At 42.7% G+C, this 23,389-nt stretch overlaps 1 protein-coding gene across 2 annotated transcripts in view; it reads left to right on the top strand.

The window, feature by feature from the left end:
* The window catches only part of MAP3K7 (mitogen-activated protein kinase kinase kinase 7), a 148,042-nt gene that overhangs the window by 77,819 nt on the left and 46,834 nt on the right, over positions 1 to 23,389 (top strand). The window contains exons 11-12 of one of the 2 annotated variants that reach the window (XM_030199091.1): positions 2,416 to 2,575; positions 7,860 to 7,940. In XM_030199091.1, the coding sequence (XP_030054951.1) occupies positions 2,416 to 2,575; positions 7,860 to 7,940 (241 nt within the window). The remainder of the gene's footprint in view (positions 1 to 2,415; positions 2,576 to 7,859; positions 7,941 to 23,389) is intronic. The other variant, XM_030199092.1, reaches the window with a different exon arrangement.

Genomic DNA, 23,389 nt, shown 5'->3' on the forward strand with positions numbered 1-23,389 from the left:
TATCTCCAGATGCTAGGGTCGATGACAGCAGCCTTGAATTTGGTACTTTGGGCCATGACCCATATGCAACTGCTACAGTGGTTGCTCCTGTCTTTATAGTCAGTGTAGTTATAGGACCTATGGTTGAGACTTCACCCCCACCCCTTTCAGGGGAAGCTGGGAGCCAGCTTGACTTGATAGTTGACAGTAAAGAATCTGTCTGGTAGTGTGGAGATTGTAGAGTGAGTTGTAGTCATGGTGGAGGTGAGCTTTAGTGGTTGGGGCCCATTGCTAAGAAAAGCTAACTCAGGGTCATTGGCACCCAGAGGAAGCAAATTGGTTTGTCAGCCACTTAGAGATGCAGGTAGCTCAGCTGGCTCTGCAATCCTTTCTTCCGTTGGTACAGAGAAAAATAGTTTGGATCTTATCAGACTAAGTGAAGACGGTCACTTAAATCAGTCAGCAAGGTGGTACTTGAACAAGATAGCAGAAGTCGTCATTCAGCTGTTGAGTTGGGTAGAAACCCATCTCTTAGTAATGTTAGTCATTCACGTAGGAGGGGTAGAGCATGTGCAGGCAGACTTTCTCAGCAGAAACACTTTGGATTCTGGGGAGAGGTGCCTACCAATGTTATAAAGACGTACACTAGGCAGCACAGTTTGGCCAAATACACTGTTTTTTATTTTATATATATATATATATATATATATATATATATATATATATATATATATATATATATATATAAAATAAAAAACAGTGTATTATATATATATAATTTTTAATGGTACAAATGGTAGCATGATGCAAAAGTATGAAGCAAGACCAAGTAGCTACTTTGCATATGCTGTCCAGCAAAGCTGATTTCAAGAGAGCCATGGTAGTTACAGTAGCTCTGTTTTGATAAGGCTTGATCTCACTGGCTAGAGGAGTACTAGTTTGTAACAGAATTGAATGGAGGATGTTGATTGAAGTTGGTCAGTTCAATTTTTTTAATAGTAACCAAAGGCCCCCTCTCATCTCCAGAGTAGGAAGGTACTTCTTGCAAGGTCTGTGTGAATATTATTCTTTCTCTATTAGAACCATTTCATCTATCAGAACCACCTCCTTGTTAAATTCTGTTTCTGGTATTTTGTAATAGAAAATCAAATAGTCAGTTTACATCTTGCTTGATAAAAGAGTGGAAGCATGAATACATTTGCACAATTAAAATGCATTTAGATCCTGAAATGCGTACAGCTCATTTTATGTCGTGTGTGTGTGTGTTCCTGGAGAGAGATTAGGAGATATGGAAGCTGGGATACATGAGAGCAAACAGCCTGTGAGACTATGACACGCTTAGCTCAGCTGACAATCGCAAACCCCTCACACACACACACACACACTTTTATAATCCTGTGAGCCATAAGATTGGCTTGCTGACACCCCTGGGTGGTTAGTTCATCACTTCGTAGATCTGGAAGTAACAGAAAACAAAGGAGAAGCGATGAACATTCCATTACAAGAATGAGCCTTGCTCGTGAGCCAGTGTATTTAGGGTGTGATCTCAAGCTTTCAGATTTACTGCTAGTAATAGTTTAATAATCAGAGAACCACCTTACTGTAATTAGACCTCTTGGTTTTTGCATTAGCTACTGTAGTTTGTGTCCTGCTATAGAGGTTCCATGAGCAATTTTACCATGGGCTAGAACTCTCCTTCCCTTCATCGCCTTATCGTTCTCCACACCAACTATGCGCATCATCTTCCCCAACCCTCCCCTTGTTCCCTCCCCACATGATATAGCAGCACATAGAGAGGATGCCAGCATGCCCCTGTACAGTTTTCAAACCCCAAAGGCAGCCCATCCTGCCTAATAAAGAGCTGACAACTATGACTAAGTATTTACGTATATTTTTCATGCAAAAACCTTTACAAAACTGTCTCATCCCAGTTTTTCAATTGATTTCTACATTTGGGGATAGCTTTCATTAATGAATTGTATACTGCAATTCTTGGCTGTATGATGTGTTCTCCGACTGCTATCTTGCGCATACGTGTAAACTTTAAGTAGAGGAGTGTGGTAGCCGTGTTAGTCCACTCTTAAGGTTATCAATAGAAATCAAACAAAATAAAACATGGAAAAGAAAATAAGATGATACCTTTTTTATTGGACATAACTTAATACATTTCTTGATTAGCTTTTGAAGGTTGCCCTTCTTCCTCAGATCAGAAATAAGCAAATGTAAATGTGTAAACTTTAGAATTGGTAACATTACCACATTACCACATTCTAGTCTTGCTTTTCCTGGTGTGGTGGAAAAGGGAAGACAATCTGTGACAATGATGTGAATAAGACAGTTGTATGATTATGGTTGCAGCCTTCATATGAAGGTAAAATTTAGCTACAGCCGCCAACATTGCTGACCCTAGATGTATCGTTGTATTTTTTTTTTCAGGGTGACACTGGCCGCCTCAGTTTGCCTCCTTCTCGTGGCAGTAGTGTGGAAAGTCTGTCAGACACCCGAGTCCGGCCCCAGTCAATACTCGGACCTGTTGATGGGAAGAGGATGAGTGCCGACATGTCTGAAATAGATCCGAGGATATCGGCACCCCCAGGTAAAACAAATACCGCCGCCATCTCCAATACAAAGACAAAAAAAGTGAGGCAAGTTTGAAAATACTCACTAGACTGTTTCTCAGTATTTAAAGTGGGCTGTGCTACTCAGCTCAACCAGACTGGGCATTAAGTGCTCTGAATAGAATTGGGCGGGGTAGAGTAATGGTTAATTATCTCAAATTTAGGAAGGGAGCAAAAAAAAAAAACCCTTGTGATTTTGAAATTTGTTTGGCATGAACATTTCCATGATTGTTTTTTGTCAGGCCACAGACAAACATCTCAGCTGATTGAGTGGCAGAAACATTCTGACTCACCCTCTGTTCATCTCTTCCCTTGTGGTTGTGCTATGGCTTTGGAGAATCATCCTCATGTCATGCATTGCCACACAGGGCCTGTGATGTAGTGCTGTAAGCCATTATTTTTTTATTTTTTGTTACATTTGTACCCCGCGCTTTCCCACTCATGGCAGGCTCAGTGCGGCTTACATGGGGCAATGAAGGGTTAAGTGACTTGCCCAGAGTCACAAGGAGCTGCCTGTGCCTGAAGTGGGAATCGAACTCAGTTCCCCAGGACCAAAGTCCACCACCTTAACCACTAGGCCACTCCTCCACTGTTGCTACTATTTGAGATTCTACATGGAATGTTGCTATTCCACTAGCAACATTCCATGTAGAAGTTGGCCCTTGCAAATCACCAATGTGGCCTTGCAGGCTTCTGCTTCTGTGAGTCTGACGTCCTGCACATACGTGCAGGACGTCAGACTCGCAGAAACCGAAGCCTGCGCAGCCTTCTACATGGAATGTTGCTAGTGGAATAGCAACATTCCATGTAGAACCTCCAATAGTAGCAACATTCCACGTAGAACCTCCAATAGTAGCAACATTCCATGTAGAACCTCCCATAGTAGCAACATTCCATGTAGAACCTCCCATAGTATCTATTTTATTTTTGTTACATTTGTACCCCGCACTTTCCCACTCATGACAGGCTCAGTGCGGCTTACATATTGTATACAGGTACTTATTTGTACCTGGGGCAATGAAGGGTTAAGTGACTTGCCCAGAGTCACATGGAGCTGCCTGTACCTGAAGTGGGAATCGAACTCAGTTCCCCAGGACCAAAGTACACCAGCCTAACCACTAGGCCACTCCTCCACTGTTGCTACTATTTGAGATTCTACATAGAATGTTGCTATTCCACTAGCAAAATTCCATGTCGGCCCTTGCAGATCACCAATGTGGCCGCGCAGGCTTCTGCTTCTGTGAATCTGACGTGCAGGACGTCAGACTCGCAGAAACAGAAGCCTGCGCAGCCTTCTACATGGAATGTTGCTAGTGGAATAGCAATATTCCATGTAGAATCTCCAATAGTAGCAACATTCCATGTAGAATTTCCAATAGTAGCAACATTCCATGTAGAACCTCCAATAGTAGCAGCATTCCATGTAGAATCTCCAATAGTAGCAACATTCCATGTAGAACCTCCAATAGTAGCAACATTCCATGTAGAACCTCCAATAGTAGCAACATTCCATGTAGAACCTCCAATAGTATCTATTTTATTTTTGTTACATTTGTACCCCGCGCTTTCCCCACTCATGGCAGGCTCAATGCAGCTTACACGGGGCAATGAAGGGTTAAGTGACTTGCCCAGAGTCACAAGGAGCTGCATGTGCCTGAAGTGGGAATCAAACTCAGTTCCTCAGTTCCCCAGGACCAATGTCCACCACCCTAACCACTAGGCCACTCCTTCACTGTTGCTACTATTTGAGATTCTACATGGAATGTTGCTATTCCACTAGCAACATTCCATGTAGAAGTAGGCCCTTGCAGATCACCAATGTGGTCGCGCAGGCTTCTGCTTCTGTGAGTCTGACGTTCTGCAGGACGTCATACTCGCAGAAACAGAAGCCTGCGCAGCCTTCTTCATGGAATGTTGCTAGTGGAATAGCAACATTCCATGTAGAATCTCCAATAGTAGCAACATTCCATGTAGAACCTCCAATAGTAGCAACATTCCATGTAGAACCTTCAATAGTAGCAACATTCCATGTAGAATCTCCAATAGTAGCAACATTCCATGTAGAACCTCCAATAGTAGCAACATTCCATGTTGAACCTCCAGTAGTAGCAGCATTCCATGTAGAACCTCCAATAGTATCTATTTTATTTTTGTTACATTTGTACCCCGCACTTTCCCACTCATGGCAGGCTCAATGCAGCTTACATGGGGCAATGGAGGGTTAAAGGACTTGCCCAGAGTCACAAGGAGCTGCCTGTACCTGAAGTGGGAATCGAACTCAGTTCCCCAGGACCAAAGTCCACCACCCTAACCACTAGGCCACTCCTCCTATGTTTTAAAACAATAGGCTTACATTTAAAGAGGGGGCAATAGATTCTGTCTTCTACATATTGCATTAACATAAATTTATATTGTCCTACTGATGTCATGAATTCTTTGCAGTGTGTTGCTTATGAATCTGTAGATCACAACTACTCCCTTCTGAACCTCAGCAACTTATCTTGAAAAACATTTATATGGAGAAAAATCATGCATGCTAAATTGAGAGTACTGTCCTGCCCTTCACTATCCTCATTTTTTCCAGAGCTGCTAGTGATAAAGATGCCCAGAGAAGTGGACTTTTTAAAATGTTTTGAGGGACCTAACTATTTATTTTGTTTTCGCCACATTCCCAAAATGAGACTCTGTGCCCTAATTAACATTGCAACACTTGGTCATTGTTTGACTCTTAGCACTTCAGACAAGGCAGGGCCTGAAATAAAACCCATGGAGTTTTGTTTAATGAATGAGTGGGAAAGCGGGGGGGGGGGGTACAAATGTAAGAAAATAAATAAACTTTCAATTAACAGAACTCTGACAACGCTACATGGGCCACTTAGGTCTCTCCTTAACACATCTTGTTAACTGTAAACAGGGCTCAGGAGGATTTTAAAGATGCATTTCCAGTGTATGCGGATTTCTCTCATGCCTGTTATGAGCATCCTGAAAACCCAACTGCCTATGGATTCACCTGGGCAGGTTTGGGGAGCCCTTCCATAAGCAATACAATAATTGTGTTATATAGAGGATATTTTTTGGGGGGGGGGGTTGTTTTTTTCTTTGGGGAGGGGAGCTGTTTTGAGGAGAGAATTTAACCCCTAGAAATATTGTGACCTGGAGTAGGAATAACCAAAAACTGTTTTTGTTTCAGCTAGCAGAGTGCCTTCTGCACCATCTCCATAAATCTCTGACCTAGGAAACTTATTTCTTTGTTCTGAGTATAGAGCTTTCTAGTAGAAGTATGCAAAATTGACTTCAGATCCATAGCTAAAGATAAACATTACACACCATTAAAGATTCCTTGCTGCTCTGTTAACTTGAGGTTCACTGATAATCATCCTTCAGTCCTGGCTGGAGATATGGGTGTGTGCTACAGCAGCTGCCTAGTTGTTAATTTGTTTTGCACTTAGTTACACTTTTAATTGAAAATGGGTTGACCTGCTCAGACTGTGCCTTCTGGCTGTGACTGTGGGCCTATCACCCAGTAACCACTTTATTTCCCAAGAATGCTATGACTGGAGAAAACACAGCCAGAGCACACCAATCTTGTTTCACTGTGCAGTAACTAAGGGAGCAGAATATGATTCTTTTATTGTCGGTAGGCATGTCTGACCTAGCAGACGATATATATGGCAGCCGTATCAGAGGGGTTTTCAATTGATTTTAAAAAAGGAAATATTAATCCTTCTAATATGTAGGGCTATAAGATGGGGATGTTTTGCTTCTGCAAGGGGTAATATTCTCCCTTTAAGTTTCTAAACTTAAAGGAAGAATACTACCCTTTGCAGAAGCATTTTCCACTTCATATCAACATGAAGGGGAAAATGATTGCTGGCATGTAGTGCCCTGTGCCTAGCTTCTATGTATGTGAAAGGCTGTGCACAAATGGCCTTTAGTCCTAGGTCCTTGACTGAGGAAAGATTTCTGTGAATCTCTCTGTCCTGAGCACACAGTACCTGACCAATACAGGACCTCTCTTGCTCTCTTCCCCTCCAACTGCAGGAGCCTGCAGTAACATGAGATGCCAGGTTTCTGCTATCTCGGCACTGCATTTAAACAGCAGGGGGAAAAAAAATGACTAGTGTTCCCAGAATCGCAGCTGCCTACAGTAGGGCAGTATGCATGTTCCTTACAGTACTCTTAGCAGTATCACTAGTACCAATTAAAATAAGCAGACTCGTCATGATCCCTCTTTTAGTCAGACTTTGATTTTGTTTCCAAGGAACAGCTCATATAGAAAGCTTTTAGTAGCTTCCTTTGCTACAGCTGTTGGTTAAGACTGAGCAGAAACTATGAGCCCTGAGCTGAGGATGGTTCCTTCACGCCTGTTTGGCTGAGAATGAGAACTGACATGACACAAGCAGCATGTCAATGTCCTGCCACAGAGTCCCACTGGGGCCACAGAACTGTTTAGTTCCTACTGAAACTGAGAGGATTACGCTTGTCATATGGAAAATAGTGAAGAAATAGTGGCAACTGAAAACGCTGCAAAAAAATTACGTATGATATGCCCTTTGCCTTATTTGTCCCATCACAAATGGGGGAGGGATTGATTTTAATGCTACCAGAAGACTGTATTAAATAGACAAAAATAGCCGTGTAAGAAGTCTGCGATTCTAAGAATGAAATTTTAGAAGGCAGTTTTAGGCACAGAATGAAGAAAATAGTTTCTGGCGATTAAGGCCCTAAGAATGTACACATGGAAAGCAGAAATTATGAACCTCAAGAAGCGCCACCAGTTCAATCATTTCCACAAGCCCATCCCATCACAACCATTTTCTATCCAGGATCCCTCCTTCCCTGCAGAATAATCTTTGCTTCCCAGCACCAATATCCTGCTGGTCCCTGTGAGAGTCCGTTTCTAGCCTGTCTTCTGCATATACCTTCCCCTCCCCCAGTCCCTTACTAGTGACTCTGCTGCTTAATGTATCCTGATAACTCTACCTCTAATTGTATGTATGTACATGCTTGTTGGAACTAATAAATGTTGTTTGTCTCTTAATTTATTGCTAATATGGTGCCTGCATATTTTGTTTTCTCCACCTCCCACTCATGTAATGCCACCTGTTGTATTATGCATGGAAGTGTTGTGCATGTCTTCTCTTGCCATTTTTTTTTAACACATGTAGGTGAAAATCCATAGTGTTTTTTGTTTTTAATTGTGTGCCTTGATGCCATTTGTAGTTGTTTGCACGTGTATTTGTATGTGTGTGTTTTCCGCAGCGTCTGCCAAGCCTAAACGAGGCCATCGCAAAACTGCTTCATTTGGCAACATTCTGGATGTCCCCAAGATCGTCATCACAGGTACCGCAGGCCAGCCCATGCTAAAGACACTAAAATCATAATCTCGTATGAAAAATGCTGTTTGCTCCAGATTGCTTGAGGCAGAATTGTTTTTAAAACTGTTTACAAACCTGCCAGCGTTTGGTATCTGTTAAGTACCCTGTGAGATTTGGTTAATTGGATGTAGAGGCTGCACCTTTTTTTAAATAGTGGCTAATCGGCAGGGTAGGATGAGCTCCATTGTAATTTTAAGACCAAATCGGTGCTTCATAAGGTTACTAGAGTATGTTGGGCCCCTCTTTTGTTGTTGTTTAGTGTGAGAGTTTGCAGGTCTAAATGTTTCAAATTGTGTTTCAGAAAGGGATGCCTTGAAGCTGCAGGAAAGAAAACACAGTGCTTTAGAAGTGTGAAATATTGACAGGTTTTAAGTGAAATCCACTGCACCGTTTGTCGTCATAAGTATAGCTATTTAAGGCCAGCTTCTGTAAACAGTGTATCAATGGCAAAACAAAGCTTGAGACCAGTGGCAGAAATTTTAAGGGCCTCCCAGAGTTACAGGAGTGGTTAACTGGGCCCTCTTCTTCCTTGTCTCCCCCCTCCACACGCACACATATTGCAGGGTACCTTGGGTGTAATTTACGCCAATACTTCAGGCATAATTTATAACAATTTCCAGAAGATCTTTTGGGAACTTACACTCTAACTATCCTTCAATTACATACTACCTCCAGCACAAAATAGATTATTACAAACTTGTTTATTACCAACTTACTAAATTGAACATTTCTAATTATTTCATCTTGAGTTAAAAACCCATATAAAACCCAGTATTCTCCAAAATGTTGTAAATCCTCTCACTGTACATATGCTTCCTAAGCTCTTAAACAGACGACATAGATACTTATATATAAATGTTCATCAATACTGTAAAAGGAAGATTTTAAACACTTCTAAATGTACAGAACATCAGGGAGTGTTGATGAGTCCATTGATCATCACGGATAACACCGTATTTCCACCAACGACCCTTGAATTAAACAAATCCACAAGGCAGTTACAGTCCATAATGCTGCTATTGATGTATACAACCTTCAAAAACATTTTTTTTTTGACGATTCCATCATAGATGAAGAGAAAACTTGGAGACAGCTCTACACAAGACTGTGTTTCGCCAATAGGCGTCCTCCGGAGCCGTTCATGTCTCCACTGCGATGCAATGGCTATTCTATTATCATCAATAAAAAACAACACCGTATTTTGATTTTTCTCCTGATGTTTTGTAGGTTTAGAAGTGTTTAAAATCTTTCTTTTACAGTATTGATGAACATTTATATATAAGTATCTATGTTGTATGTTTAAGAGCTTAGGAAGTATATGTATAGTGAGAAAGTTTACAACATTTTGGAGAATATTGGATTTATATCGGTTTTTAACTCCGGATGAAATAATTAGAAATGTTCAATTTAGAAAGTTGATAATAAGCAAGTTTGTAATAATCTATTCTTTTGTGTTGGAGATAATTTATGTCAGTATTTTGACTTTTCTGTCCAGAAGTGTTACCAGCAGATTGATTTGATTGAAAGTAAGTTTGACAATCCCTGACCTCATGTAATAATATCCAGAAAGGATAGTGAAAGGAAATCTGTCGTATGCAAGCCTCTTGGTCCAGATAATTAATAGATTTTGCTTGGCACAACCCTTATTTACCAGTACATGTTACTCATATTCTTCACACATGTCCAATTCCCAGGAGTGTATATATTTCGCCGAGATTTCTGAGTGGAAATCGAAGCGTATTCAGTAACAAATGTGCATAACTTAATTAGTTAACAAACTAATCAGCACTGATAATTGGATGTTAACCTATTAGCACTAATTTGAATTTACGCACACTACTTGCTAGGCATATTCTGTAACGTAGTGCGTGTAAATATAAGTCGCTTAGTTGAAAAGTGGGCATGGAGTGGACGGGTCGTGGGCTTTTCTAAATCTATAAACGTTATAGACTACACCCGCTCCGGGCCTAGTTTAGGCATTGGGATTTACACCAGGTTTTGCTTGGCATAATTGACCACAACTAAATTTAGTCATTTGAACCGGGCGCTCAGCATATTGTATAAATGGTGCGGAAATTTAGGCATATTTTATAGAATACGCTTCAATTTCCGTGCAGAAATCTCGGCGCGTTATATAGAATCTAGTCTTATATGACTGTAATTGAGATTCTTCTGCCTATTTGGATCAAGAATTGGTTATTGGACTGAAAACAGAGGGTAGGGTTACATGACCATTTTTCTCAATGGATGAGGGTGAGTAGTGGAGTGCCACAGGGATCTGTACTGGGACCAGTGCTATTTAACATCTTTATAAATGATATGGAAATCGGAACGAGTGAGGTGATTAAATTTGCAGATGACACAAAATTATTCAAAGTTGTCAAAATGTATGCAGATTATGAAAAATTGCAGGAAGACCTTAGGAAATTTGAAGACTGGGCATCCAAATAGCAGATGAAATTTAATGTGGACAAATGCAAACTGATGCACATTGGGAAGAATAATCTGAATCATAGTTACATGATGCTGGAGTCCACTTTAGGAGTCAGCACTCAAGAAAAAGACCTAGGTGTCATTGTAGACAGTACGCTGAAATCTTCTGCCCAGTGTGTGGTGGTGGCAAAAAAAACAAACAGGATGCTAGGAATTATTAGGAGAGGGATACAAAATAAGACCAAAAATATCATAATTCTTCTGTGTCGCTCCATGATGTGACCTCACCTTGAGTATTGTGTTCAATTCTGGTCACCGTATCTCAAAGATATAGCAGAATTAAAAAAGGTTCAAAGAGTGACCAAAATGATAGAGGGGATGGAACTGCTCACATATGAGGAAAGGCTAAAGAGGTTAGGACTCTTCTGCTTGGAAAAGAGACGGCTGAGGGGGCGGGGGGTGTTGATGGAGGTCTACAAAATCCTGAGTGGTGTGGAGCAGGTGGAGGTGAATTGATTTTTCACTCATTCAAAAAGTACAAAAACCAGGGGACACTCGATGAAATTGCATGGAAATACTTTTAAAACAAATAGGAGGATATATTTTTTCACTCAAAGAATAGTTAGGCTCTGGAACTCGTTGCTAGAGGATGTGGTTACATTTATTATATCTGGGTTTTAAAAAGGTTTGGACAAGTTCCTGAAGGAAAAGTCTATAGTCTGTTATTGAGATGGACGTGGGGAAAGCCACTGCTTGCCCTGGGATTGTAGCATGGAATGTTGCTACTATTTGGGCTTCTGCCATGTACTTGTAACTTGGATTGGCCACTGTTGGAAATAGGATATTGGGCTAGATGGACCACTGATCTGACCTAGTATGGCTATTCTTATGTTCTTAGGAAAGGCAAAAATGCTTTACTGCCCATGTGTTGTAGTTCACCACTGCTGCAGCCCATTTGCGCCCTTCTGTTCTGTTTGGCCCTCTGTGACCTTCAGATATGATTTTTTTTTTGTTAGTGAAAAAAAAATGTTTTGCATGCGCTACAGTGTAACTTCTTTGAGTGTCCCCTAGTCTTTGTACTTTTTGAAAGAGTAAACATTTGATTCACATTTACCTGTTCTACTCCATTTAGACCTAAAGGCTTTGAACAAAGTATTGACAAGGGAAAACTTCAAGATGGTTACTCTGAGATCTGTAACTCTTCAAACGAAGGATAACGCTTGCATTCTGTAGATCTACAGGAAGCATACACCCACATAGAGATGTCTTCAAGTCACAGGGGACATCTAGATATCTAATCAGGAAATGACTCCTTTAATACCTCATTCTGCCATTTTGGCCTAGCCTCAATTCTGTGGGTCTTGCAGTCATATGCAATCTGGGGATTTATCTTTGCCTACCTGGACTGTCTAGTCAGCTGCAGACCTAAGGCAAGAGCAGAATATATTCATGCAGTGCACTGTCCAGGTAAGTGCAGTTATTAAGGTTTGACTTCCATTATCCCAAATCCAAACTGAGCGTAACATCTCAACTGGAATTTATAGGTACTGCTTCATATAACTCAAACTATGGCTCATCTCTCCAACAATATAGGAGATTAGAAAAGAGATTAGCAGCAAACACCTTATCCCTTGATTGGGGGAGCTAATCTTAGTATCTCCCCATTCCTCTGTCTGTTAGAACCTTGATAAAACTCCGACGTGACACGAAGAGATGGGGATGATATGATGCAAATGTTTAAATACTTGGCCCATATAGTCCCGAGTGATGCTTCTCGCTTTTTTTTTTTTTTTAATTCGTGTGGGCACTATTTTAGTCCACTTTAAAGATAATAAATAGAAATAATAATTTTAAAAAAAGCAAATAAGATGATACCTTTTTATTGGCCTGATATATATCTTTGGAATGCTAGAACAATATTACTCAGCAAAAGCTAGTCAAAAAATGTATTCTTAGTCCATCTCTTTTTAGTTTTTTATTTGAATTTTAAAACATTTTTATCTATGGAGTTTTTCTTGGGGGGGGGGGGGGTAGAAAATGGCTGTTTCTGCTACTGCAGTCTTGCACATATTTTGCAAAAGGCTCTGCATTTAGCAACTGTTTTCTAAAATATGCTGCAAATTGTGAACTTGCAGCTTTTTCCCCGAGTCGGACAACCTATGTGAAATAGTTTCACATTTGCTAGTTGTGTCAGACTGGCTCCACACAGGCATTTCCTCACCATCCTATGAAGGAAAGAGGTTTGTTTATTTATTTATTAGGATTTATTTACTGCCTTTTTGAAGGAATTCACTCAAGAATAAGAATAAATCAAACATAAGCAATAGACAATTACAGCAGTAAAAATATTCAAATAACAGTACAAAGTATGGCATAGTATACTACTCCTCTAAATTGTATAGGAGAAAATAAACTCAAAAATGAAATATCAACCTATCTGAAGGAGTTTAATTATTAAATCATATAAAAAGATGGTGTAAAGGTGTCCCTTTGGATTGATGAATAATATTAACAAAATGAACCTCAAACCTCCTAGCAGGGAATATTACAAAATTATTGCTAAACCCCTGCTTTAATAGGAGTAGAGTACTATCATAGGTTCTGTTTAAGAGAGTCAAGAGAAAAAAACCCCAACGTAAAAACTCATGAAACATGAGAAAACCGATGGGATAAAAAACTCAATTTCTCTCTTAAAAATTCTTTTTCAATCTTAAATACAAATGGACACCAATCATCAAGCCACCCTAAAGACTGACAATAGCCAGTAAAGGACTATCTAAAGAGAACCCTCAGAGCAAGGGTACACCCTGAGATACCCTAAGGTACTATTTGTTGTATAGTAAAGAAGAACAATGGTAAGTATAAAAAACTTTTTAACATTTTAAACCATCTTGAAACTTTACTTATACACTCTACAACAATTAGAAACCCACTCAGGCTTAACCCCAGATATATCAAATGTGGAATACTTAGCTTCAACCAGGTGTTTAACCCTCAGGAAAAAGACTATGACCAAATATTCCACGCTAAGGGACTCCGGAGTCCTATGGAGTTGCTGCAGCGGCGAAAAAAACTCACAATGTCAACACGATGTGTAATAGAACATTTTAATAGACAGCATAGGGTATAAGCAAAGATGGAATATATAGATAGGTAAAAGAGTAAGAAGAGTTAGAAAATAAGGTGACTAAGAAAGTTGCATATGAGGTCAGAGAGATGATTAAAAGTTAAAGGTTGTAGTGAAGTATGCATTCTGTAGCAAAAAGGCATCATAAACTAGCCTAATTTAGGGAAATGTAGTTCTGAAGAAAAAATAGCAGCATAATTACCTAATGAAGAAAGCTTGAAAAATGTGAGATTTTTGTTATTGAAAAAAAATACCTATTTTACTTTTCCTTGATCAGGAATTGGCATGCAGTAATTGTGAGGGAGTGCGGGATGGATTCATGGGATGTTGCGGGTAAACTACTGAGACGGTATTCCAATTGGCAATATATCAACTTTTAATAAACCCGGTTTGGTTTGCCTAACTTTAATTGTAGTACATAGGCTCTTTCCCCTTTTAAATTGGAGAACAATATTACCATATACTGTGTTTGGAGGGAGGTGGGTTTAAAGTATTAAAGAGGAAAGGGGGGTGGTTCTACCGAGGAAATTTGAGAACTGCTGGCACAGTATAAAAAAGGGTGCATTTTACAAAGGCACATTAAGCTCTATGCACGTGCAGCGCACGCTAAAATGAGACAACCTGCAGACTACCGCACCCCCCCCCCCCCCCCTCCCCGGCAGTAATTTCAGATTTGCCACGCACCCATAATGCCTGGATGATTTTATTTATTTCCTCCCATGCTGATTTCCGGCGGTAATCAGCAGTTGGCTTGCGCCAACCAGTCACCATGCATGTACCACATGAGCCCTTACCGCTAGATCAATGGGTGGTGTTAAGGGCTCAAGCCAGTTTTAGGCATGTGCTGGTTTCAGTTTTACCCTATGCCCTTTTCCCCTCCCATTAAAAAACAAAAAGCAAGCCCTTTTTTGCAGACGCAATAGAAACTGACCTGGCGCACGCCCAAAACACACACCTACAGTACCGCAGGCCACTTTTTACCACGGCATAGTAAAGGTTTTTTGAAAGTTTCATGCCCTATGTGTAGGTAAAAAGTATGCATAATTTTGTGGCGGTTTCAAGTTAGCTAAGAACCATTTGAGTTAATCCAGGTAGTAAGTAGCTTTTCCCAGTGGATTGCAATTCCATGCTGTATCCTCCTTATGGTTCTACTCAGGACTTTATAGAGGCATCCTCATTGCACATTACTGGGATTTAAATGACTATCTCATGGAACAGTGAGTCGCTAATCATGGGCCCCTTTGCCTTTTTGAACTCGATGAAGAGCAGCTGACATGTGGTGCTGTTTTAACCAGCAGAAATACATGCTGGAGAGCAAAATGAGTTTCAAACCACACAAAAAAATGTGCAGGGGACAGAACCAACCAATTAGTCACACAAGCAAAAATTGCCATTTTGCATCCTGGAGCAACCAGTATTTAAGATTGATTGAATTTTTTTTTCTTTCTTTCTTTCTCTCTCTCACTCTCTGCTTCCTTTGAACTGTTTTCAATTGCAGTTTGCAGTGGTCTTTTAAATTAAATTTACAAATTGCTTTCCACAACTCTCATTACAACTTGCTAATGACTTATACATTTCTCGCTTCTGGTGTTCGGTCACTAACTCCTACCTTTTTTCCTTGTAAAATGCTTATAATTTTGTTTCTCCTTCTACCTCCCTCCCTCATTCCGTACTCCCACTTTGCTAAATTGAATATCCCTACTTCAGTGGATCTAATTCTTTGTCACAAGTGCTGAGGTCTTTAAACTCACAGATGTTGCTAATCTGAATTGTAAAGTCCAGATATTTTTTGCCAGCTTCTTTGGGTGCTGCTAAATTTAGTCCTCCGCTGTTAAATAAAATGTGAGCATTAACAGTACCTGTCATTGAGCGGTTTGTATCTTCAGGAATAGACCATGGTGCGGCAACTGGACTGAACATCAGTATTTTTGGGGGGGGGGTCAAAATTTCTGTTTACGTCTTAAGAGGACAATTTGTTAAAGCCATTGATCTGGGTAAAATGACTTCACTGAAGCTTGGTATCTTCTGCCTGGTTAAAGTGTCTGAAAAGCATCAGTCCATGAGGGTGGATTTAGGTCAGGTGAGGAAATCCGATGCACATAAATTCAGTTATCAAATGTATACATACTGTTTAGCCTGTGCTCAGCTATCTGCACAAATACATGTTTGATTTTGTCGCAGTTTACAGCTGCTTATTTTCAAAGGGACACAATGCAAATAGTTGCCTTTTGAACACTATCTTAAGCTTGGAGGGGGGGGGGCAGTTTTCAAAGCCATATCTGTAGGGTGTTTAGCATGCCTAGTGCAAGGGTATTAAATATTCTCCGAGAACAATCAGGCTGAATAATCATCACAAGTGGGTCGGCAATCCACGCCAGCCCAGGAACCGGCATTCCAAAAGCAAAAAAATATTTGCTAGAGTCTTCTGAGCACAACATGCTGCACAACATGCAGCCACGCTCCTCAGTTGTTATTTTTCTGCGTGAGTGGCAGTTCTTTCTTAGCTATGCTTTTCTGCCCAGGAAATCCTTCAGTGTCTTCTTTATTGTTTTTTTCTATGTTTCGCCTCTATTTTCTTTTTTTCTTTTCTTGTCTTGTTAAAAAAAAAATTTAATTCCCTTTATTTTTTTTCTTAGGTTTGGACCCGCGTAAAGTTTCCTTTATTTTTAGTTGTGGCCATCTTTAAGCCTGCTCGACCGGGTTTTCTCTTTTTTTGTGCTTTCTTGTCAGCACAGTCGCATTTTTTGATTTGGCTAAGGCTGTCTTCCCTTCCATTTCATCAATGACTCCCAATGGCTTCAAACACTGATCTCAGTGCACCCAGACCACCTCAGCCACTAATACCCGTTCGTGGTGTATACAGTACCTTGGGCCTGACCATAGCCCAGCTCATTGTGCCCTTTGTCTTCGTATGAAGAAAAGGACTCAACTGGCTTGAGAAACCCAGTGAGAGAAACTTTTTGGGGCTCGGTCTGGTCCTTCAACATCAGCATCGAGGTTGGCAGCATCGACGTTAGCATCGAGTGAAGCACCAACATCTAGAGTGGAAGTAGGCATGGCTAGTGAGAGACCAAGACACACTGGGGGCAGCGAAGCTTCGAGTGGATCGCCACCTGCTATACAAGTCCCCCGGGACTGTCCATCGTCGGACCCAACCCCGAAGAAACGTGGGGATTTGACATCGTCCTCGTCGGCACCGAGAAACCTCGGTGAAGTGCATCGAGCGAAGGCTAAGAAACACCGACACCGTTCTCCCTCTACGCATGGTGCCGGGAGCTCCGGGGCACCGAGTGCATCAGCACCCGAGCAGCATCAGCCCCAGGAGGACCACTCCCCCTCCATACAAGAGGTGTCTACATGTCGGTCTCCCAGCAGTCCAGTTCCTTCTCCCGAGCCCCAGGCAACTCTGCCACAGACTGCTCCACCAGCCCCACAGCCTTTTCCGATGGCGGTTCACGACGAGCGGATCTGGGCCTTGCTTCTGGAAGGACTGCTGCATTACACTGCATCGGCGTCGGGGGTGCTTGCGCCTACCTTGCCATCTGCTGCAGCTATGTCTGGCCTTCCACCCTCGGAGCGGTCTCCAAGCTCGGCGCCACTTGCAGCTCCAGTTTTGGCTGCCGCCCAGGTCAGCTCCCCATCGACGTTGATGGGGGAAGCCTCGCCGCAGTCCATGCGGGGAGTCAGCCTCTCAACATCACCATCGAGACCATGGGTCTTCGGCATCGAGGCAGGTTCAGTCTCGGAAGTCACTGAAGGACGTGCTCTCTGATAGTAACATAGTAGATGACGGCAGAAAAAGACCTGCACGGTCCATCCAGTCTGCCCAACAAGACAACTCGTGTGCTACTTTTTGTGTATACCCTACTTTGATTTGTGCCTATGCTCTTCAGGGCACAGACCGTATAAGTCTGCCCCGCCTCCCAACCACCGGCTCTGGCACAGACCGTATAAGTCTGCCCAGCACTATCTCCGCCTCCCACCACCGGCTCTGGCACAGACCGTATAAGTCTGCCCAGCACTATCCCTGCCTCCCAACCTCCAGTCCCGCCTCCCACCACTGGCTCTGGCACAGACCGTATAAGTCTGCCCCGCACTATCCCCGCCTCCCAACCTCCAGCCCCGCCTCCCACTACCAGCTCTGCTATCCAATCTCGGTTAAGCTCCTGAGGATCCATTCCTTCTGAACAGGATTCCTTTATGTTTATCCCACGCATGTTTGAATTCCGTTACCGTTTTCATCTCCACCACCTCCCGCAGGAGGGCATTCCAAGCATCCACCACTCTCTCCGTGAAGAAATACTTCCTGACATTTTTCTTGAGTCTGCCCCCCTTCAATCTCATTTCATGTCCTCTTGTTCTACCGCCTTCGTATCTGTGGAAGAACGCTCCTGGGAGTCGGAGGAAGATCCCAGGTACTTCTCCTCAGATGAGTCCTTTAGGATCCCCCCTGAACCTTCCCCTCCACCTGAAAGGAGACTGTCTCCCACTGAGAGCCTCTCCTCATCTTTTGTGCGTGAAATGGCTCAGGCCATTCCATTCCCTGTAGACGTGGAGGATGAGCCCAGGGCTCAGATGCTTGAGGTCCTGGACTACACCTCTCCACCTAGAGAGTCAGTGACAGCTCCTTTGCATAAGGTAGTCAGGGAAGTCCTTATGCGAAATTGGGCATCCCCTCTGTCTGTCCCCATTGTCCAGAAGAAGACAGATTCTCAGTATCGGATCCATGGGGAGCCTCGGTTGATGAGGTCTCAGTTACCCCACAACTCCATGGTGGTGGACTGTGCTCTCAAAGGAGCCAAGAGTTCTAGGGACTATGCTTTGGCACCCCCAGGCAGAGAAGCCTAGGACCTTGGATTATTTTGGGAGAAAGATGTATCAGGCTGCCATGCTCGTTGCCCGTATACAATCATACCAGCTCTTCGTGAGCATCCACTTTCGGAACTCGGTGCAGAAACTGTCTAGTTTGATCGATGCCCTCCCTCCGGAGCAGGCCAAACCTTTTCACCAGCTGGTTAAGCAGCAGAAGGCATGTCATAACTTTTTGGCCACGGGCACATAGCGGCACTTTTGATGTAGCATCCAGAATCTCTGCTCGGGGTAAAGTAATACACAGACTCGCATTGCTGCGTGTTTCTGACCTGGACCATTCGGTCCAGCAGAGTATTGCAGATGTTCCTTTCCAGGGGGGATAATCTTTTGAGAGAAAAGGTGGAAGATCTAGTTGACCAGATCAAGAAGCACACAGACGCTATGGCTTCTCTCTCCCGCCCTGTGCCTTCTTCTTCTACCTCCTCAACTAAGAGGTATTTTGGTGGGTCACAGAGTGCTTCCTATTCCTATTCTAGGCATAGGTACACTCTGGTGTCTCGCCAGTTTGCACAGGATTAGCCCTAGCGTGCTCATTCCCATCAACAGTGTGCGCCTAAGGCAAGGGACGGACTTTTGACTGGCTCCAGGAGAGCATAGCTGCAATAAAAGTGTCCATGCCGGATGACTTGCCAGTTGTGGGGAGGTTAATGTTTTTTCACCAAAGGTGGACTCTCATAACCTCCAACCAGTGGGTTCTTCAAATGGTACAGTTAGGATACACCCTCAATTGGAATCCAAACCTCCAAATTGCTCACCCAGAGCTCATTCGTTCAGCTCTCCACAGAAGCAGGTACTTGCAGAGGAACTCTCTGCCCTTCTAAAGGCCCAAGCAGTCGAACCTGTTCCACCAGGGGAAGAAGGGCTGGGATTCTATTCCAGGTAGTTCCTTGTGCAGAAGAAACGGGGGATGTGTCCCAACGTAGACCTAAGGGCCCTGAACAAATTCCTGGTCCGAAAAAAGTTCAGGATGGTTTCCCTGGGCACCCTTCTTCCCATGATTCAGGAAAGTGATTGGTTATGCTCTCTGGACTTCAGGGATGTTTACACTGGACTGCAAGAGAGCATTGGCCTTTTTACATGGAATGGGCGAAGCCCTTCAGACAGTCCACCCAGTTGTTTGTTGCTTTTGACCCCAACCGAAGGGGAGTTGCCATAGGTAAACACACCATCTCCAGTAGGCTAGAGGAATGCATTTCCTTCACTTATGGCCAAGCTGGGCTGACTCTGGAGGGTCATGTCATGGTTCATAATGTCAGAGCCATGGTTGCGTCAGAGGCTCACTTAAAGTCAGCCTCTATTGAAGAGAGTAGCAAAACTGCAACGTGGTCTTCAGTCCACACATACACATTCACGTCTCATTACTGCTTTGAGCAGGATACCCGACGCACCTGATCACCTGTCTAACATCAATTCAAGAATGAGCTAAACACAACAAACTTTGCCTGAACCCAAGTAAAACCGAGCTTCTCTGGGTCCCTAACACAAGTGGATGCATACCTGACATCAAAATCCTTTTTGGGAAGTATGAACTCTCCCTCAAATCACAAGTCAGGAACCTTGGAATACAATTAGATTCAACACTTACTCTGATTCCCCAAATCCAAGCAACCTTCAAGAGCTTCTACTATTTGCAACAGCTACGCTGCCTCTCTCCTTACATTGAGAAGGTAAATCTTATCCCAGTTGTGCATGCCATCAAGACTGGATTACTGCAATGCATTATACAATGGTCTGACTACAAAGGGCCTGCACCAGCTCCAGTTGATCCAGAATGCAGCAGCAAGACGCATAAAAGGTTGCTAGCGACGTGACCACATCACATCATTTTTGCAAAAACTTCATTGGCTACCAGTACAATACAGGGCTAAATTTAAAACTCTGTCTGGTCTTCAAGGCCCTGAAAGGAAATGGCCCCGAGTATCTGAAGAATAGAATGATCCTCCACACACCGCCAAGAACACTAAGGTCTTCCCAAGGACTTTCACAAACTACACGCTCTCCAAAAGACATTACACGATGTGATACCTGCAAGCGAGCCTTCTCCAGAGTAGCCCCCACCCTCTGGAATGCATTGCCTGACAGGCTCCGCTTAACACAAGACTACCTCTACTTCAGGAAGCAGGTGAAAGCTTGGCTCTTCAACCAAGCCTTTAACGGAAGAAGTAACCAACTTGTTAGTCTCACTCACACACACAAGGATTGACTCGGGCTGCACATACTGCAGCGGGACATGTTTATCCACTCCTACCCTAGCTGAGATAATATTTAACCATCTCTCTGATCTCATGTGCAACTTTCTTCAAATCAATCACCTTACTTTCTAATTCTTCCTACTTTCTTACTCATATGTTAAACTTTGCCTTACCCATCACTACCAATTATAATGTTCTAGTACATATTGTGTTGTCATTTGCAAGTAGTATACCATGCCATACTTTGTATTGTTTGAATATTTTTACTGCTGTAATTGCCTATTGCTCATGTTTGATCTATTCTTACTGTACACCGCCTTGAATGAATTCCTTCAAAAAGGCGGTAAATAAATCCAAATAAATAGACGGTTTGGGCAGTCGGCGTTGCAGAATCTGTTTTTTTTTTGTTTTTTTTTGTTACATTTGTACCTCGTGCTTTCCCACTCATGGCAGGCTCAATGCGGCTTACATATTGTATACAGGTACTTATTTGTACCTGGGGCAATGGAGGGTTAAGTGACTTGCCCAGAGTCACAAGGAGCTGCCTGTGCCTGAAGTGGGAATCGAACTCAGTTCCTCAGTTCCCCAGGACCAAAGTCCACCACCCTAACCACTAGGCCACTCCACCCCTCTAGGTCCATTTTGTTCTGTTCCAGACTGCGCTCTCAGCTAGTTCGTATATAGTTTCAGGTTAATTTACGTTATGTCCTCACCGTTGTGAGGCCCAATTGACCACAATGTATTGTTTTGAGTGAGCCTGGATGCTAGGGATACCCCACTTGTGAGGCTTATTCAGCCTGCTTGTCCTCTGAGAAAGCGAAGATACTTACCTGTAGCAGGTATTCTCTGAGGACAGCAGGCTGGTAATCCTCACAAACCAACCCACCTCCCCTTGGAGTTGGCTTCTCTATCCTTCTGTTTTTACTCTTGACTGAACTGAGGAGCGTGGCGAGCGGGAAGGCACTCTGCACATGTGAGGTCGGACCTGTGTCGCTCTCAGAAGGCTCTAGCAATTTTTTTTTTTTTTTTGCTTTTGGAATGCTGGTTCCTGGATTGGCACAGATCGCCAACTCAATTCTGAGGATTATCAGCCTGCTGTCCTCTGAGAATACCTGCTACAGGTAAGTATCTTCGCTTTATAAGAAACAGTTCAGCCTTGTGACCCCTCAGTTAGTATTCCGAACTTCGAGAGCTCCTCTGAGATTTTGGTAGTTAAATCTAACAATTGTTATCACTACAACACCACCCTCCCAAAATGATTCTATAAAAATGGATTGACATGGCTTTAAATATTAAAATGTTCTTTTATATAATGAGGGCAATTACCAAAAGCCATTTACCCTTCCAGCAGGTAAAAGTATGTGCTGATGGTTCTTTGAGTTTGTGTGACTGTCAGGACATATTTTGTTTTGACAGCAGCTGTGCTCTTCGCTGCTTCCAAAATCTGCCACCCTAGGCGACCGCCAGCCAGCCCTAGTGTTTAGCCATGGGAAAATCCTTCTTTCAGTTGTCATGAGCTGGCTTTGAAAATAAGCCTGCCCATGGGTCTGTAAACTGCTGGCAGCTGCCGAAAATTGTTCCACCTGTATCCTGTATCTGCTGTGGTTTGCAGTGTTCCTGTTCCCTTAAAAGAATGTCAGCCCTGAGGGGTTAGCCCCAGTGACAACTTCCCTTGGCCAGCAAATGATCCTATGTCACTCAAGTGTAAGATCTGGGGATAGCGATTTAAAAGAGACCCGTGGGGCAGAAGCGTTAAATGTCCATACTTTTCACTGTGTGGACTTTGCTGGAATAAAAGAATAAAAAGATACGCATCTGCTTTTACCTTGTAAATTGTCCCAGCAAAAGTACCCATACGCATTTACACCTGGGAGCTTGTGCAGATAAATTTTCAGTTAAAAGTGTGCTCAAAATGGCACTATTTTTGTACACTTTCACCTGTGTGTAGAGCGGGGCCATTTCTTTGGGTAAAGCACTGATTTACCAGCGGAAATGGCTTTGATATAGTCAGAAGATGGGAGTCCAAAACTCAGGATGGTTGTTATTGCCAGCTACAGAAATCATATCCTGAACTTTAGGGTCTGTTTTCACTGCACGATTGCCAGATATTGAAAGAAAAATTGAACTGAGCTGCTATGAATCTGGAGTCACAGCAGTCGCTCACACATTTGTCTTTTGTACGCAGTGGCTAGAGCTACAACTGAAAAAAGGCGCGAGCCAAATTAAAATAAAGGGCTATTGAACACATTTCAGTCCATCGGAGTCATGATTCACCACACATCAGCAGGCTATGCTGACACATCTGTGTGAGAGTGGATACCAAAGTTATAAAACACTGTGGGGGGAGGGGGGGTAATTTTAAGGAAAGTAATCTCCCAAATTTACACCTGTGAATTTGTTTAGGTAGGTTTCTAAACCCTATGCCTTGAAGAACTCTCAGTACTGTGAGTATTTCTGCTCCGCCTGTCGAGTGAGCGGTTTTCTAAAAATTCATTTCCATGGGTAAAGCACTGTTTTACCTACATAAATGTTTTTAATATTATCCTCCTTATGTATACAACACTGCACAAATTGTTAGTGTAAGACCTTGAATGGTCTCAAATTCCCTCACCCTTCTCCCACCCCCAGTGCTATATTGCTTTCCTTTAATTGGGCGTGAAACAGCTGGCCTGGTGCCAACATCTGCCCTATACACTGCCAGTGAAATGTACCGAAGTGATGACATGAGCTGAATTAAAGTAAGACAAGTGGGGGGGGGGGGGGGGGTGCACATTACAGAACACAGAGAAA

The sequence above is a fragment of the Microcaecilia unicolor genome, chromosome 3 (assembly GCF_901765095.1).
Source record: "Microcaecilia unicolor chromosome 3, aMicUni1.1, whole genome shotgun sequence".
Taxonomy (NCBI): domain Eukaryota; kingdom Metazoa; phylum Chordata; class Amphibia; order Gymnophiona; family Siphonopidae; genus Microcaecilia; species Microcaecilia unicolor.